General features: G+C 40.1%; 1 protein-coding gene across 4 annotated transcripts in view; it reads right to left on the bottom strand.

Moving 5' to 3' along the window:
- The window catches only part of LOC125872042 (uncharacterized), a 64,549-nt gene that overhangs the window by 36,750 nt on the left and 12,702 nt on the right, over positions 1-15,097 (bottom strand). For all 4 annotated transcript variants that reach the window (XM_049552699.1, XM_049552700.1, XM_049552701.1 and 1 more), the window contains one exon: positions 490-559. In XM_049552699.1, coding sequence (XP_049408656.1) covers positions 490-559 — 70 coding nt within the window. The remainder of the gene's footprint in view (positions 1-489; positions 560-15,097) is intronic.

The following is a 15,097-nucleotide window of genomic DNA, read 5'->3' as shown; positions in this document are numbered from 1 at the left end:
GCTGCCCAAGACGCTACCGGATCTGGCGAAGTAACTTCTTCTCGAACCTTCCCACCAAGCACATCGCAAGGAAAGCTTTCCTCTCTGAGATATGTCTCATAGATAGTGTGAACCTCAGTTCATGTTCTCCCTTCAGTCTTCTACACTCCCCGTCCAAAGCCAGAGCTGGAGCAAAGAGAATCTCCTTATAAGGATGAATCTTGACCTTCCTAGCTTCTAGAGAGAAGTAGGAGTCTCTCTCTAGTATCCATTTTCTCTCTCGCATGTTACTTATAAAATTAAAATAAGCTCCGGGAAGAGATTGTTAGGCCTATTGCCAAATTTAAGAGGAAGACGCAACAACGGTACAGAAAAAAATACCACAAATTTGCACTTGTAGAGTCAAACCATTATTCTTTTTATTTATAAGGATAGTGGAATTAGAAAGATAAAACAGGTAAATAAAAATGGATTAGGAATAAAGTGAAGAGTAGAGCCCATATTGTATACCTGGATACTCGAAACGACACGAGCAAGAGCTTTTACCATACTCTCAACCACATTTGTGTTCTTCGGATGCCTGCATACAATCAAATACACACACATATATAAAAAAAGAGAACTGAAGAATAGAGGAACATGGTAACTTTATAGACAGGCAAAATCAATCGTATTAATATTGGAAGCTAACACCAAGTAGGTGCATAGGATTACAGAACTAGAACACAATCTAAATTTGGAATGCAATAGTATAAGAATCCTAATAAATGTTCACTTCAGATATAGCCTTCTGTTTACACCACAGAGATAAAGCTATGCATATGTATGTTAGACTATGTATAGCTTCAAACTTCCATTCATAAAACCTACTGTTGCTTTCTTGCCATAAATTTCACAGCAAGTAAAGTGAACTCCGCAGTTGCTAACTCTAAGGCACAACATTCCTTCAGACCAATTCAGAATCTTCAGAAGTGGCAGGAGCAGCTTCTTGGTATTACACGTAGTGATCACTTCCATGCCATGGTAGAAGATGAAACCCTGATAACATGTTTAGCAGCTTCCTTGCAACTTTGATTTCCATAATCTCCACAAAATAGATGCATGAAACAATCTAATTCCTCTTTTTCCCCCACTGAGCAGCCTACTTTTCAAATTTCTGTGGGTCTTTAGATAGGAGGAGTTTGATTTGGCTTTCTGTAGAAGAGAGGAGAAGCAAGCACTGTGAAGTGGATTTGAGGAGTTGGGCACATATCATTTATTTAGTGAAGCGGAAGAGAAAATATGAGAGAGCTTGGCTTGATTACTCCCTCAAGCTATTGGGGATTACATATTAATGTTTAACATGTTCTAAAAAGGAAAGGAAAACACAACCTACTAACAATAGGAGTAAATTAAGTCACTTACCATATATACTGTTAGAATAGAAATAAGTATTTCCTACTTAAAATAGGAATAGGAATAAGAAAAAGAATGGGAATCTTAGTTGGAAAAGGATTCCAATGCAGTGTCTATAAATAGGGTCTCAATGTAACAATTTAGAAACAATTCAATAATATTTTTTCGCATATATAACTCACATGGTATCAGAGCATCGGTGAGAACAAACAAGTCATTGTATGTCAATTTCCAGTGGTTGTTGGGTCTGATTTGTGTCAATTTTATTTTCTATTTTTCTTTCTGTGGGTGTTGTGGGAAAATCAACATCACCACGAGGCTCAGAAAGCTCCCGCGACCAAACCCCAGCCAGAATCACCGGAAAATATCAACACACGCGCTCTCACACGCCGATCGAAGGTTGTAGTTTCTGGCGAGATTTGGCCCACCGATCGTGAGGGCTGTTCCAATCAATGTTTACAAGAATTTTTTCTTCTGTTAGGGTCGCCTTGGGATCGTCCAGTATTTCCGATCAGAACCCATTCAGTTTTCTCCAAATTCGATCAGCGAAATTAGGGTTCCGGTGATTTTCAAGCAGTTTCCGGCGAAATCAAATCACTGTAGGGCAGTTTCCGGCAAGTTCCCAGCAAAATCAGAATTTTCAGGCCACTGTGGGGCAGATTCCGGCAGCTTCCAATATTTTCAAACTACTGTAGGAGTTTCCAGCGAGTTTCTTACTCTTTTCTAAGTCAAATTTTGAAAAATGTCTTTCGGGTGTGATGTTTTTGGCTCCAAGAATACGGGGATTGGAAGTTCAAGCCTTATAATCACTTCAAAACCATTAATGGGAAGTTCAAACTATTTAGCTTGGGCATCTTCAGTTGAGTTGTGGTGCAAGGGTCAAGGTGTTCAAGATCACTTAACAAACAATGCTTGCGTGGTAGATGAAAAGACAAAGTCTAATGACGAAGGTGCAAAAGCCAAAGCACAATAGGAGAAAGTGGATGCCCAATTATGTAGTCTCCTTTGGCGCTCTATTGATTCTAAGTTGATTCCCTTGTTTACCCCATTCCAGACATGTTATTTAGTTTGGGAGAAGGCACGTGCTTTATACACTAATGACATATCTCGATTTTATGATGTGATATCTCAGATGACCAACTCAAAGAAACAAAAATCTGATGTCTACTTACTCGGGACAAGTATAGGCAGTCATGGAGGAATTTGAAACGTTGATGCCTATCACTACAAACGTGGAAAAGCAACAAGAGCAAAGGCAGACATTGTTTCTAGTTCTTACACTCGTTGGACTTCCTACTGACCATAACTTTGTGCGTGACCAGATTCTAGCTAGTCCTACGATTCCCTCAATTGATGAATTATTCTCTCGTCTACTTCGTCTTGCTGCACCTCCCAATCAAAAAAAAGCCTCATCACCCATTGTTGACTCCTCTATTCTCGCATCTCAAACCATGGAAAAGCGTACATACCAGTCTATGGAGAATCGGCAAGGGGGAGGGCGTTTTGGGATACCTCAATCCAAGTGTAGTCATTGTCATAAACCTGGACACACTCGTGACATATGATATATTTTGCATGGTCCACCACCCAGTTATGATCCTATTGTTCTAAAGGAATATAATGAGCTCCTTCGAAATTGCACAAGTAAACAGACATCTCCACCAGTAGCATATGGTGCTCAACCTAATCAACCATCCAATAATGCTCACATTGCTGAGATAGAATATGATGAGTTCCTTTGGTATCGTGCAAATAAACAAACGTCTCCACAAGTAGTTTCGATTGCACAACCTGATGTTTCTGTTGCGAGTAATTCTTTTGCTTGTGTGTCACAGTCTAGCACTCTTGGATCATGGGTCATAGACTCGGGGGCTTTTGATCATATCTCCGGTAATAAATTGATATTGTTTATTCACAATCTCTTCCAACTATTACTTTAGCCAATGAGATCCAAACAAAACCAAAAGGGGTTGGAAAAGCCAAACCCGTATCTTCTGTCACCCTAGACTCTGTTCTTTATGTCCCTGGTTCTCCTTTTAATCTAGCATCGGTTAGTCGTTTGACGAAAGCCCTACATTGTAGCATAACCTTTTTTGATGATTTTTTTCTCATGCAGGACCGCAGTATTGGATAGATGATTGGAACAGGACATGAATCACAAGGCCTTTACTATCTTACCTCTTCAAATTCCTTAACAGCATGCTCCGTTACAGATTCCCCAGATCTAATTCACAAACATTTGGGACATCTAAGTCTATCCAAACTGCAAAATATGGTGCCTAGTTTGTCTAGTTAATCCACATTAGATTGTGAGTCGTGTCAACTTGGGAAACACACTCGTGCTACATTGTCACGTAGTACTGAGGGTCGTTCAGAGTCCATTTTTTCATTAATTCATTCTGATATTTGAGGTCCTAGTAGAGTCAGTTCCACCTTAGGATTTCGTCATTTTGTTAGTTTCATTGATGATTATTCAAAATGTACTTGGGTTTTCTTAATGAAAGATCGTTCTGAGTTATTTTCTATTTTCAAAAGTTTCTTTGCTGAAATACAAAATCAGTTTGGTATTTCTATTCATACTTTTCGTAGTGATAATGCCTTAGAATACTTATCCTCCCAATTTCAAGAGTTTATGACTCACCAAGGCATTATTCACCAGACTACTTGTCTATACACTCCTCAACAAAATGATGTAGCACAGAGAAAAAATCGGCATCTTATTGAGACCGCTCGTACTTTTCTCCTTGAATCCAATGTTCCGCTGCGTTTTTGGGGAGATGCAGTTCTTACAACTTGTTATTTGATTAATAGAATGCCCTCTTCTTCTATTCAGAATCAAGTTCCACTTCCCACACTGTTTCCTCAGTCACATCTCTATCCTATCCCCCCTCGTGTCTTTGGGAGCACATGCTTTGTTCATAACTTAACCCCAAGGAAAAATAAATTAGCTCCTCGTGCCCTCAAATGTGTCTTTCTTGGTTACTCTCGAGTTCAAAAAGGGTATCGTTGTTATTCACATGATCTTCATTGATACCTTATGCCCGCTGATGTTATATTTTTTTAGTCTCAACCTTACTATACATCTTCTGATCATCCTGATGTATCTATGGTCTTACCCATACCTCATGTTTTACCTGTGCCAACCTTTGAGGAATCTACGATTACTTCTACATCTCCAGTTGTAGTGCCACCACTACTAACTTATCATCGTCGTCCACGTCCAGCCCTAGTCCCAGATGATTCATGTCATTCGCCGGACCCTGCTCCTACTGCGAACTTACCTCCTCCTAGCCAACCGCTTGCACTTCAAAAAGGTATACGATCCACTCGAAATACTAACCCACATTATACCTTCTTAAGTTATCATCGTCTATCATCACCCCATTATGCCTTTGTGTCGTCTTTGTCCTCTATTTCCATTCCTAAGACTACAAGTGAAGCATTTTCTCATTCTGGATAGAGGCAAGCTATAGTTGATGAGATGTCTGTTTTGCATAAAAGTGGTACTTGGGAGCTTGTCTCCCTTCCTGCAGGTAAATCTACTGTTGGTTGTCGTTGGATTTATGCAGTCAAAATTGGTCCAAACGGTCAGGTTGATCGACTTAAGGCTCGCCTTGTTGCCAAAGGGTATACTCAGATATTTAGACTAGATTATAGTGACACTTTCGCTCTTGTGGCTAAAATAGCATATGTTCGTCTTTTTCTATCTATGGTTGTCGTTCGTCATTGGCCTCTTCATCAGTTGGACACTAAGAATGTTTTTCTGCATGGTGATCTTGAGGAAGAAGTTTGTATGGAGCAACCACCTGGTTTTGTTGCTCAGGGGGAGTCTAGTAGCCTTGTATGTCAATTGCGTAGGTCACTCTATGGTCTAAAACAGTCTCCTCGAGCTTGGTTTGGGAAGTTCAGCACAGTAATTCAGGAGTTTGGCATGACTCGTAGTGGAGCTGATCACTCTGTGTTTTATCGGCATTCTGCACCAAGTTGATGCATCTATTTGGTTGTTTACGTTGATGATATTGTTATCACTCGATAATGATCAAGATGGTATCACCGATTTGAAGCAACATATCTTTAAGCACTTCCAGACTAAAGACCTTCACAGATTGAAGTATTTTCTAGTTGAGGCTGCTCAGTCTAGATTAGGTATTGTTATTTCTCAACGCAAGTATGCCTTGGACATTCTTGAGGAGAAAGGAATGATGGGATGTAGACCTATTGAGACTCCGATGGATCCGAATGTTAAACTCTTGAAAGGTATAGACGGCTTGTTGGAAAGTTGAATTATCTCCGTGACTAGACCTGACATCTCTTTTCGTATGAGTGTTGTAAGTCAGTTTATGACTTCTCCTTGTGATAGTCATTGGGAAGCAGTTGTTCGTATTCTGCGATATATAAAGTCAGCTCCCGATAAAGGACTACTCTTTGAGGATCAAGGCCATAAGCATATCATTGGATATACAGACGCTGATTGGGCAGGATTACCCTCCGACAGACGTTCGACATTCGGATATTATGTTTTAGTAGGAGGTAATTTGGTGTCGTGGAAGAGTAAAAAACAAAATAACGACAGCAACTTGTGAGCTAGTTTGGATCAAACAGTTGCTGGGAGAACTAAAATTTGGAAAAATTGACCAATGGAACTTGTGTGTGATAATCAAGCGGCTCTTCATATCGCATCAAATTCAGTGTTTCATGAAAGGACTAAGCACATTGAGATTGACTGTCACTTTGTAAGAGAAAAGATACTCTCAGGAGATATTGTTACGAAATTTGTGAAGTCAAATGATCAGCTTACAGATATCTTCACCAAGTCCCTCACAGGTCCTCGTATTAATTGCATTTGTAACAAGCTAGGTACATATGATTTGTATGCACCAGCTTGAGGGGGAGTGTTAGAATAGAAATAAGTATTTCCTACTTAAAATAGGAATAGGAATAGGAATAAGAATAGGAATCCTAGTTGGAAAAAGATTCCAATGTAGTGTCTATAATTAGGGTTTCAATGCAACAATTTGGAATTATATTTTTTCCCATATACTTCTCACATTTACATATATTGTAGAATATTTATAAGGATTCTAACACTCCCTCAATTGCTGCAAGTAAACTATGAGTAAACTATGAGAAGTTCTCAGAAACAATTACAGACTTTAAGCTAATTGACTACCTCAGTATGAGGCACAATGTACATGGTCAAGGACGGAGGACACTCTACAGGGTTCTAGGATTGATAAGTTTATTTTTTCAACAGAGTGGGATGAAAGCTTCAAAGCAATCAAGCAGTTGACTGTTCCAAGACCTATTTCAAATCACAACTAGAGTGTGGAGATTGGGATACAACACATTCTCACTTCAAGTTTGAAAATATGTGGCTGCAACAAGAAGGGTTCATTGACATGGTGAAAGGAAGGTGGCAAAATTATATGATAGGTAGTAATACAGATGTCACACTCATTAAGAAATTAAGGGACCTTTAACAACTATTGAGATGCTGAACAATTGGAAAGGTGTTGGCAAATGAGGGGTTGATGTTTTAGCCTTAAAGTGCTATTTTCAAGGTTAGGAATATGCTACTCCTTTCGGCCCAAAGTAAGTGATGTTTTAGCCTTAAAATGTTATTTTCGAGGTTAGCCAACTTTCAACATAAAGTCGTACTTCATCACATCCTGGGGGGCCTTTTCCAGCAGCCTTAGCAGGAATCATGTCAATGGGGGGCAACACCATCTTTTATAACGCAGGTTTCAAGTCTTACGAAATCACCAGATGTAAAGACGGAGCAGAAACATGGTACGAGTGGACTGAACGTAGCAGGAATTTAATGAGGAGAGTAAAGATTAGCATTAAAGTCCTGAGATGGCTGATTTCAGTATTTATTGAGGCGTTGAAGGTCCAAGGGGACTCTGTCAAAAGATGTAAAGTAAAGGACTTGTACTCAGATTTCTTTTGCACCCTTAAATACAATGAAAATGGCAGATATATCAGTTTTATTGCTATTCAAGGACAAAATAAAGCGGTCATCATTACATCGGAATCATCTTACAACACAAGTTGGGGAAACATTGCTCAAAAAATAGCAAAATTCACCTATAAGCCTATAACAGAGCAGAAAACACAAACTAACAAAGGGAAGGCACTGGGAGTATCTTTTCAGGAGGCAGTAAGGAACAACAGATGGACAACAAAATCCACGAATAAGACGCACATACTGGTGGAAGGTGACCGCCTAAATGTGGCGAACGTAACACCAACATCGTAGACAAATCTCCTCAAGAGATGTATTGTCGGTAAATTCCAGAGCACACTTTGAGAGATACCAATCCTCAATGATGTAAGAAGGTGGGTTTGCAACACTTGGAAGTCAGCCATAGGAGTTAGCGTTTTCGCCATGAACGACGGGCACTTCCTGTTCGAGCTACCCACAAAAGTGGTTGCAGAACACGTCATGGCAGGAACATGGGCCTGGAAGAAGATGCATCTGAACCTAGAGTGGTGGAGTCCAATCACAGGTTGTTGGCCGGAAGTTGTAGTGAGAGACTAGGTGTGGATAAGAGTTTTGGGTTTACCCCTAAACCTATGGTCCCATAAAGTCTTCAAGCTTATCGGAGATCAATGGGGGGTTTCATCGAAGCAGAGGCGGAAACAACCCTCAAAAATCACATGCACTGGGCACGCATCAAAGTGAAGGGTGATGGGAAGATGGTTTCGAAAGAGATTTAAGTCACCAATGAGGGTTTTACGTATACAATGCCGACCTGGTGTGAAGCGCCGGTGACTTTTCGAAAGGAGGCGACGAAGAGAGAGGAACAACATTATGGACCGATGGGCAAGAAGGATTTCTTTCCCCCTTTAGTGTTAAAATCTATGGAAGAGTCAGACCACCACATGAGTACATCGACAGCTGGTGAAAATTTGAATTGGAGATCACGTGACTCTACACATGAGACAAACAGGAAAGGATAAGGGCATTAATCAGCTGTAGTAGGCCAGCTTAAGATAAAGGAAAATTTGGGCCCAAATTTTTCAGGCCCAAAAAGGCAACAACAGAAGAATAATCCAGCCCAAGGTCTTGACATAGTTAACATTGAGATACAAGCAAACCTATCTCGTATAACAACAAATAACAGATATGAGGAACTGGGAAATCAAGATACGGGAATTTCAAACAAGTCCAACAGAGATCAGGAGAGCAGAAAAGCAACGAATAAAGATGCAGCTCTAATAAAAAAGAAGCCTAGTGACAGTGAAAGGTTTTCTGACCCTTTACGTGATGAAATAGAAGCAAACTGCAAAATTTTAATAGAACAGGGCAGAGAAGGTGCCCTAACTCCACTTGAATTGGAAGATGAGGGAAACAATCTCGAGTTTGTCCCAAACCTGAGTGATGATGACGATATGTCCATTATCCAAATAGAGTAAAGAACAGATCAAGAGATACAAACAGTAAGCGACATGCAATTGGATCAGAAGGCGGAGGGGGAAGGCACAATTAAAGATATTTTACCACTGAACTCTAATGAGCATGGAACTGATACATCAGCGGAGAATGAAATTTCTTCATGGGTCCAACAAAACATAATCAGACTCAGCAAAGAATTTAGGGTACATTTCATTGGATGAGAAAAGGTGGCTTTGAACCTCTTTATGGCAATCGATAGTAAAAGACAAACTATTGAGAAGGGGATGGGAGCAATAGTTCCTATAACTCCAGTAGGAAAGGTCCCGAAAGAAGTTAAGAATTTGGAACCAAAGAGTAATTTTGTGAGCTATGGTACAAGGAGTGGGGGGGATGCTTTATAGATGATCGTAATGAAGGTTAACATAGTCTCATGGAATGTACAGGGCCTCAATGACCCAAGTAAGAGGCTGCAAATCAAAAACATGATGAATACATGGAGGGCAGATGTGTATTGTTTCCGGGTGTCAAAAATCAATGGAGATATAAGTGGGATTGTAAAAGATTTGTGGGCAAATAGGAAGGTGAAATATGCACAACTAGAGGCACGGGAAACAAGAGGTGGTATCATTATCTTATGGGATAGTAGTACATGGGAGGGTGAAGTATGTGAAGTAGGGGCTTACAACATCACTTGTAAGTTCACGGGGAAAGCACAAGATTTGGGATGGCATTTTTCAGGTGTCTATGCCCCCAAATAGTAGAGAAGAAAGAGAAGAAGTATGGGAGAGTTTGGGGCAATGAGGGGCTAATTAATGGACCTAGGGTGGTGGCTGGGGACTTTAATGTAGTGAGATTTCCATTTGAGAAGAAAAACTGCAACAAATTCAACAAGGAGATGGAAGAATTTTCTGAATTTATAGTGGACATGGAACTGCAAGACTTACCTCTTGTAGGTGGAAAGTTCACATAGAGGAAAGGGGATGGATATGATAGTGCAGCAAGATTAGATAGATTTCTGATATCTCAGGAATGGGAAGTAGCCTTTAGAAAGATCAAACAATCAATCTTACCTAGAATAACTTCCGACCAAAATCCACTGTTGTTGGAATGTGGTAATTGGGAGAGATCAACCTCTTATTTTAAGTTTGAGAATTGGTGGCTGCAAACTCAAGACTTTAAAGAAAGAGTTGAAGAAAAGTGGAATGTATAACATATGTGGGAAGACCGGATTATATTTTAGCTAGTAAGTTGAGGTTACTGAAAGTCAAGTTGAAAGAATTGAGTAAAACAGTACATGGCAACCTAAGTATGCAAAAACAAAGCATCCTTAACCAGCTAACTGAGTTGGACCTGATACAAGATCAGAGAATCCTATCAGATGATGAGTCCTATTTAAGAGTAGTATTAACAGTGAAGTTTGAAGAAAATGCCAGGAGAGAGGAAGTGGCTTGGAGGCAAAGATCTAGGGCCCTGTGGCTCAAAGAAGGGGACATAGATTCAACGTTCTTCCATAGAACTGCTAACTGTCACAAGAGGTATAACAACATTGATAAACGGATCATCATTGGTTCCAATGTGACTGAACCGGCTGAGATAAGAGATGAAGTTACTACTTTCTACCAAAAACTTTACACAGAGACAGAAGTCTGGAGACCGAAGTTCAACCCCAGAGGTCAATCCAGGATTGATGAAGAAGATAATGCAGCTCTGCAAGCCCAATTTGAAAAGCAGGAGATTAAAAACTATGTGTTCTGATGTGCAGGGGATAAGGTAGATGAGTTGGGCACAGAAACACAAAGTACCTTCAATCAATAGCCAATTCACATAGAAGATTCAACAACATCGACAAGCTTAAAAAGGAAAATAAACTAATAAAAGACAAGGTATACATCTAAAATGAGATTATTAATTACTCTCAGAATTTGCAAATTGAGAATGCAGTGTGGAGACCTAATGCGGACTTTGATGAAGTAGCCAAAGTGTCTGAGATGTTAGAGAAAGACCTCAAGGAAGAGGAAGTGGAGACTGTTATACAATCATGTGCTCCAGATAAGACTCCAAGACTAGATTTTATTTTATTTTATTTTTTTTATGAAATAAGAAGGATATCATTAGCAAAAAACATCCAGAAGATGCAAGAATTACAAAGAGATTATCAGCTCCCGGGAAGGCAAAAAAAGCTATCACAACTATCAACATAGATCTATGAGCTAATAAATTCTAGGAAAGATTCATCAGTAATGACAGAGGAGTGGTTGATCCAACTAAAAAGATTAATCAAACAACTAGCATTAAGAGAGGAAATGGGAGTTGGGATGCTATCAAAACACCTTTTGTTCCTCTCTATCCATAAGCACCACAAAATACAAGCAAGAACCAAAGACCAAATCTTTTTGATGGACTTCCCAGGAACTCCAACACACAAAAGCCTCTCTCAAAGAGCCTGGCATGGCCCAAGCCAGACCAAAGAGAGAAAAGAACATGTTCCAAAGGTCTGTGGCAACACCGCAATGAAGAAAAAGGTGATTGATAGATTTTGGGTTGCATGAGCACATGTAGCATCTGTTGGCTAAACGAAACTTCATCCTCATAATATTATCATGTGTTAAGCAAGAACCATTAAGACTGACCCAGCTGAAACATATGACTTTTGGAGGCATCTTAGTTCTCCAAATAAGTTTCCAAGGCCACAGACCAGTAAGTGTCTTCCTTGAGGTTAGATGTAAGTAGCTTTCTTTGACCAAATAGGAGCCATCCCTTTTACTTCCCCCCAAGTGAGTATCCCTGGTTTGCCTGTGGACTGAGTTGGTCTGGATGGAGGCCATGAGGGCCATAAATGCTTCCAACTCCCAGTCATTAGATTTCTCCCACAGTCACATAACAAACATTATCTTCCCAACACTGAGAGATGGTTGAGCCTGGATTGGCGGCTGTTAAATTAGGTCTTAGGCCTAACTCACACCCCAAAAGCTAGCTTAAAGGGAGGAGGGTTGTCCAAGCCTTATAAGGAGTTCACTCATCTCATTAACCACCGATGTGGGACTTTGGTCATTCTTTAACACCCCACCTCACGCCCAGTGCATCTTAGCATCTGGTGCATGGGCAATTTTGATTTTGGGGGCCCCAACATCGGGTGAGACGGGACCTGCTCTGATACCATGTTAAATTAGGTCTTAGGCCTAACTCACACCTCAAAAGCTAGCTCTAAGGGAGGAGGATTGCCCAAGCCTTATAAGGAGTCCACTCATCTCATTAACCACCGATGTGGGACTTTTGTCATTCTTTAACACCCCACCTGATCTGAAATATTCTAGGAAATGCATTCATAAGAGGGACGTTTCCCAGTCAAGTGTCTTTCCAAAACTAGATGTGCTCCCCACTTCCCACAACTTCCTTATAGCTTTCTAGACCCCGGTACCATAAGGAACTGTGACTTCATTAGAGTAACAGTGACGAGTGCTACCAAATTTTGCTTAGATCACCTCCTTACATAGACCTGTTGTCTCCTAATTGTACGTCCATTGCCACTTCATTAGCATACACTTGTTATGTAATGCCAAGTCTTTAATCCCTAAGCCTCCAAACTACTTTGGCATGGTGACTTTGGCCGATTTCACAAGGTGGAATTTGTAATCCTTATTATTTCCTTCCCAGAGGAAGTCCCTCCTAATCTTCTCAGGATGATTTTGCACATTAGCTAGCATGGGGAAGAGGGGCATAAAATAGGTGGAAATACTATCCAAGACACTATTGATGAGTGTTAGCCTTGCCCCTTTGTGAGAGATATTATTGCTGCCAGGAAGTCAATCGTCTTTCAAACTTTTCCACAATACCACTCCAAGCCCCAACTGATTTGTAACTAGCACCCAATGGTATCTAAATAGGTTGTGGGAAAAGATCCAATTGAGCAACACATGATGTCAGCAAAATTCTCCAAGTTAGGGGCCACATTAACAATAGATAATACTTTTAGACATGTTAATGTGGAGTCCTGACATGGCTTCAAAAAGCATAGAAGTGAGGTTAAGGTACTGCACTTGGGATTTCCCAACTTCATAGAAGATTAGTGTGTTGTCAGCAAACAAGAGATGTGATATAGAAACTGTTAGACCAGAACCATTTCCCACCATAAATCCTCTTAGCTAATGTAATTGCTTGGCCTTTTCTAACATCCTACTTAACCCCTCCATAACCTGAATAAATAAGAAAGGTGACAAGGGATCACCTTGCCTAATGCCTCTCATAAGAGAGAAAAATCCCACATGACTAATATTTACCACTATAGAATACTCTACGGTGGATATGCTATATTTGATCCATCTAATCCACCTTTCTCCAAAACCCCATCTGCCTTAGGATTGAGAGAATGAATGACCAGTTTAGCTTATCAAAAGCTTTCTCTATATCGAGATTAAAAAGAAGACCAGAGGTACCACTTCTTTCTTTCAGTCCAAAACTTCATTGGTAATAAGAGTTGCATCAGAAATTTGCCTTCCTTGTACAAAGGCATTCTGAAAACCGGAGACGAGACCTCCAATCACCTTCTTTAGCCTTTCAACAAGCACTTTGGCCAAGATCTTGTAAACACTACCAAAAGGCTAATAGGTCTGAAATCTTTAAGTTCTATTGCACCTTCCTTTCAAGGGACAAGTGCAATGAAAGAAGCATGGATGGATTTCACCATGTGCCAATTACTGTGAAAGCAATTGAGGGTACCCAAAATATCCATCTTGATAAAATTCCAACACTTCTAGTAAAAAGCCATTGAGAAACCATCTGGCGCTAGGCGGAGCACATAATTGATAGCATTCAAAATCTCTTATGCTTTGAAAGTTTGTTCTAGAGCATTTTTTTCACATGTGCTTAGGCCACCTAAACCCTCAAAAGAAGTTATGGGCCTTGGGGTTCATTTTCCGCATATAAATCTTGATAGAAATCAAGAATTACTTCTTTCACCTACTCTTTCCTTTCAATCAAGTTATAACCAACCTGTAACCTGTCAATGTGATTGTACCTCCTATAAGAGTTGGCTAGCCTTTGGAAGTACTTTGTGTTTCTATCTCCTTCCTTCAACCACAAACACCTAGATTTTCGTCTACAGGAAGTTTCCCCTGCTTTTGCTAGGTTCTAAATCTCTAGTTTTAATTGTAGGGTCATGTTCGTTTTAATTTGAGACAATAGCCTTCCCTCAGTAGCTTGTTCTGCTATTAGGAGATCATCCATAGCTTTGTTGATTCTTGTACTATGCTTTCCAAAGACCTCCTTGTTCCAATAACCTTTCCTTAGTAGCTTGTACTACTATCAGGAGATCATCCATAACTTTGTTGATTCTTTTACTCGAAGCCTAGATTATCATCATTTCACTATGGTTTTTTTCCAACAAAACATGGGGAGTACATCAAGCCTGAGGTGATGGGGGCACTCAATCATTTCTATCAGCAATGTCACTTGGTTAGACATGCTTCTTTCATTGCCTTGATACCCAAAAACGGGTAATAGAGCTTAGAGACTATAGGCCAATTAGTCTTATTGACAGATTTTATATGATAGTCCCCAAGCTGCTCACAGAAACCTTTCTGGCGAACTAGTCACTAATTATCAGAGAACTTTTATTAAGCACGGACAAATAATTGATGAAACAACCACAACCAATGAAGGGTGGCTAATGAGGGTCTGGATGGAGACTAAAAACTGAGGACCCAAGCATTATGTGCAAAGCTTGATATAGAGAAGGCTGGGATTTAGAGACAAATTAATAAGGAGGATCAAATTCAACATTTCAACGGTCAAATACAGTAGTAATACAATTGAAGAATAGAGTAATATAATACAATAATAATAATGATACTGATAATTGGAAGAGGGAGTAGACAAGGTGCTCTAAGTTAGAACCATGTTCTCCCACGGGAAAGAGAGAAATCGCATAACTACCTACTAACCCTTTAGGATAATCCTCAAGCCCCACGCTTTCCTATCTAAGGTCATGTCCAAGGTAAGTTGAAGATGCATCATGTCATATCTAATCACCATCTTGAATTCTTCCTCGATCTACCTCTACCTCTCCTTAGACCAATCACTCTCAACCTCTCGCACCTCCTCATGTGTGCTCCTCTTTACATGCCCGAACCATCTCAGACTCGCTTCCTGCATTTTGTGCACCACTGAGGCCACTCCCCCCTTGTGTCGTATATCTTTGTACCTTAACTTATCTCTACTAGTGTGCCCACACATCCGCATCATGCATGCTTAACAAGTACCCAAAAAAACCAACAAGATCATATTATCGGCACAAAGTAGGTTTCATCCAAAAATAATTATTTGCAA

This window comes from Solanum stenotomum, chromosome 8, assembly GCF_019186545.1.
Source record: "Solanum stenotomum isolate F172 chromosome 8, ASM1918654v1, whole genome shotgun sequence".
NCBI lineage: Eukaryota > Viridiplantae > Streptophyta > Magnoliopsida > Solanales > Solanaceae > Solanum > Solanum stenotomum.
Note: the sequence above shows the minus strand (reverse complement) of the source record. Positions and strands in the feature narration are given on the sequence as shown.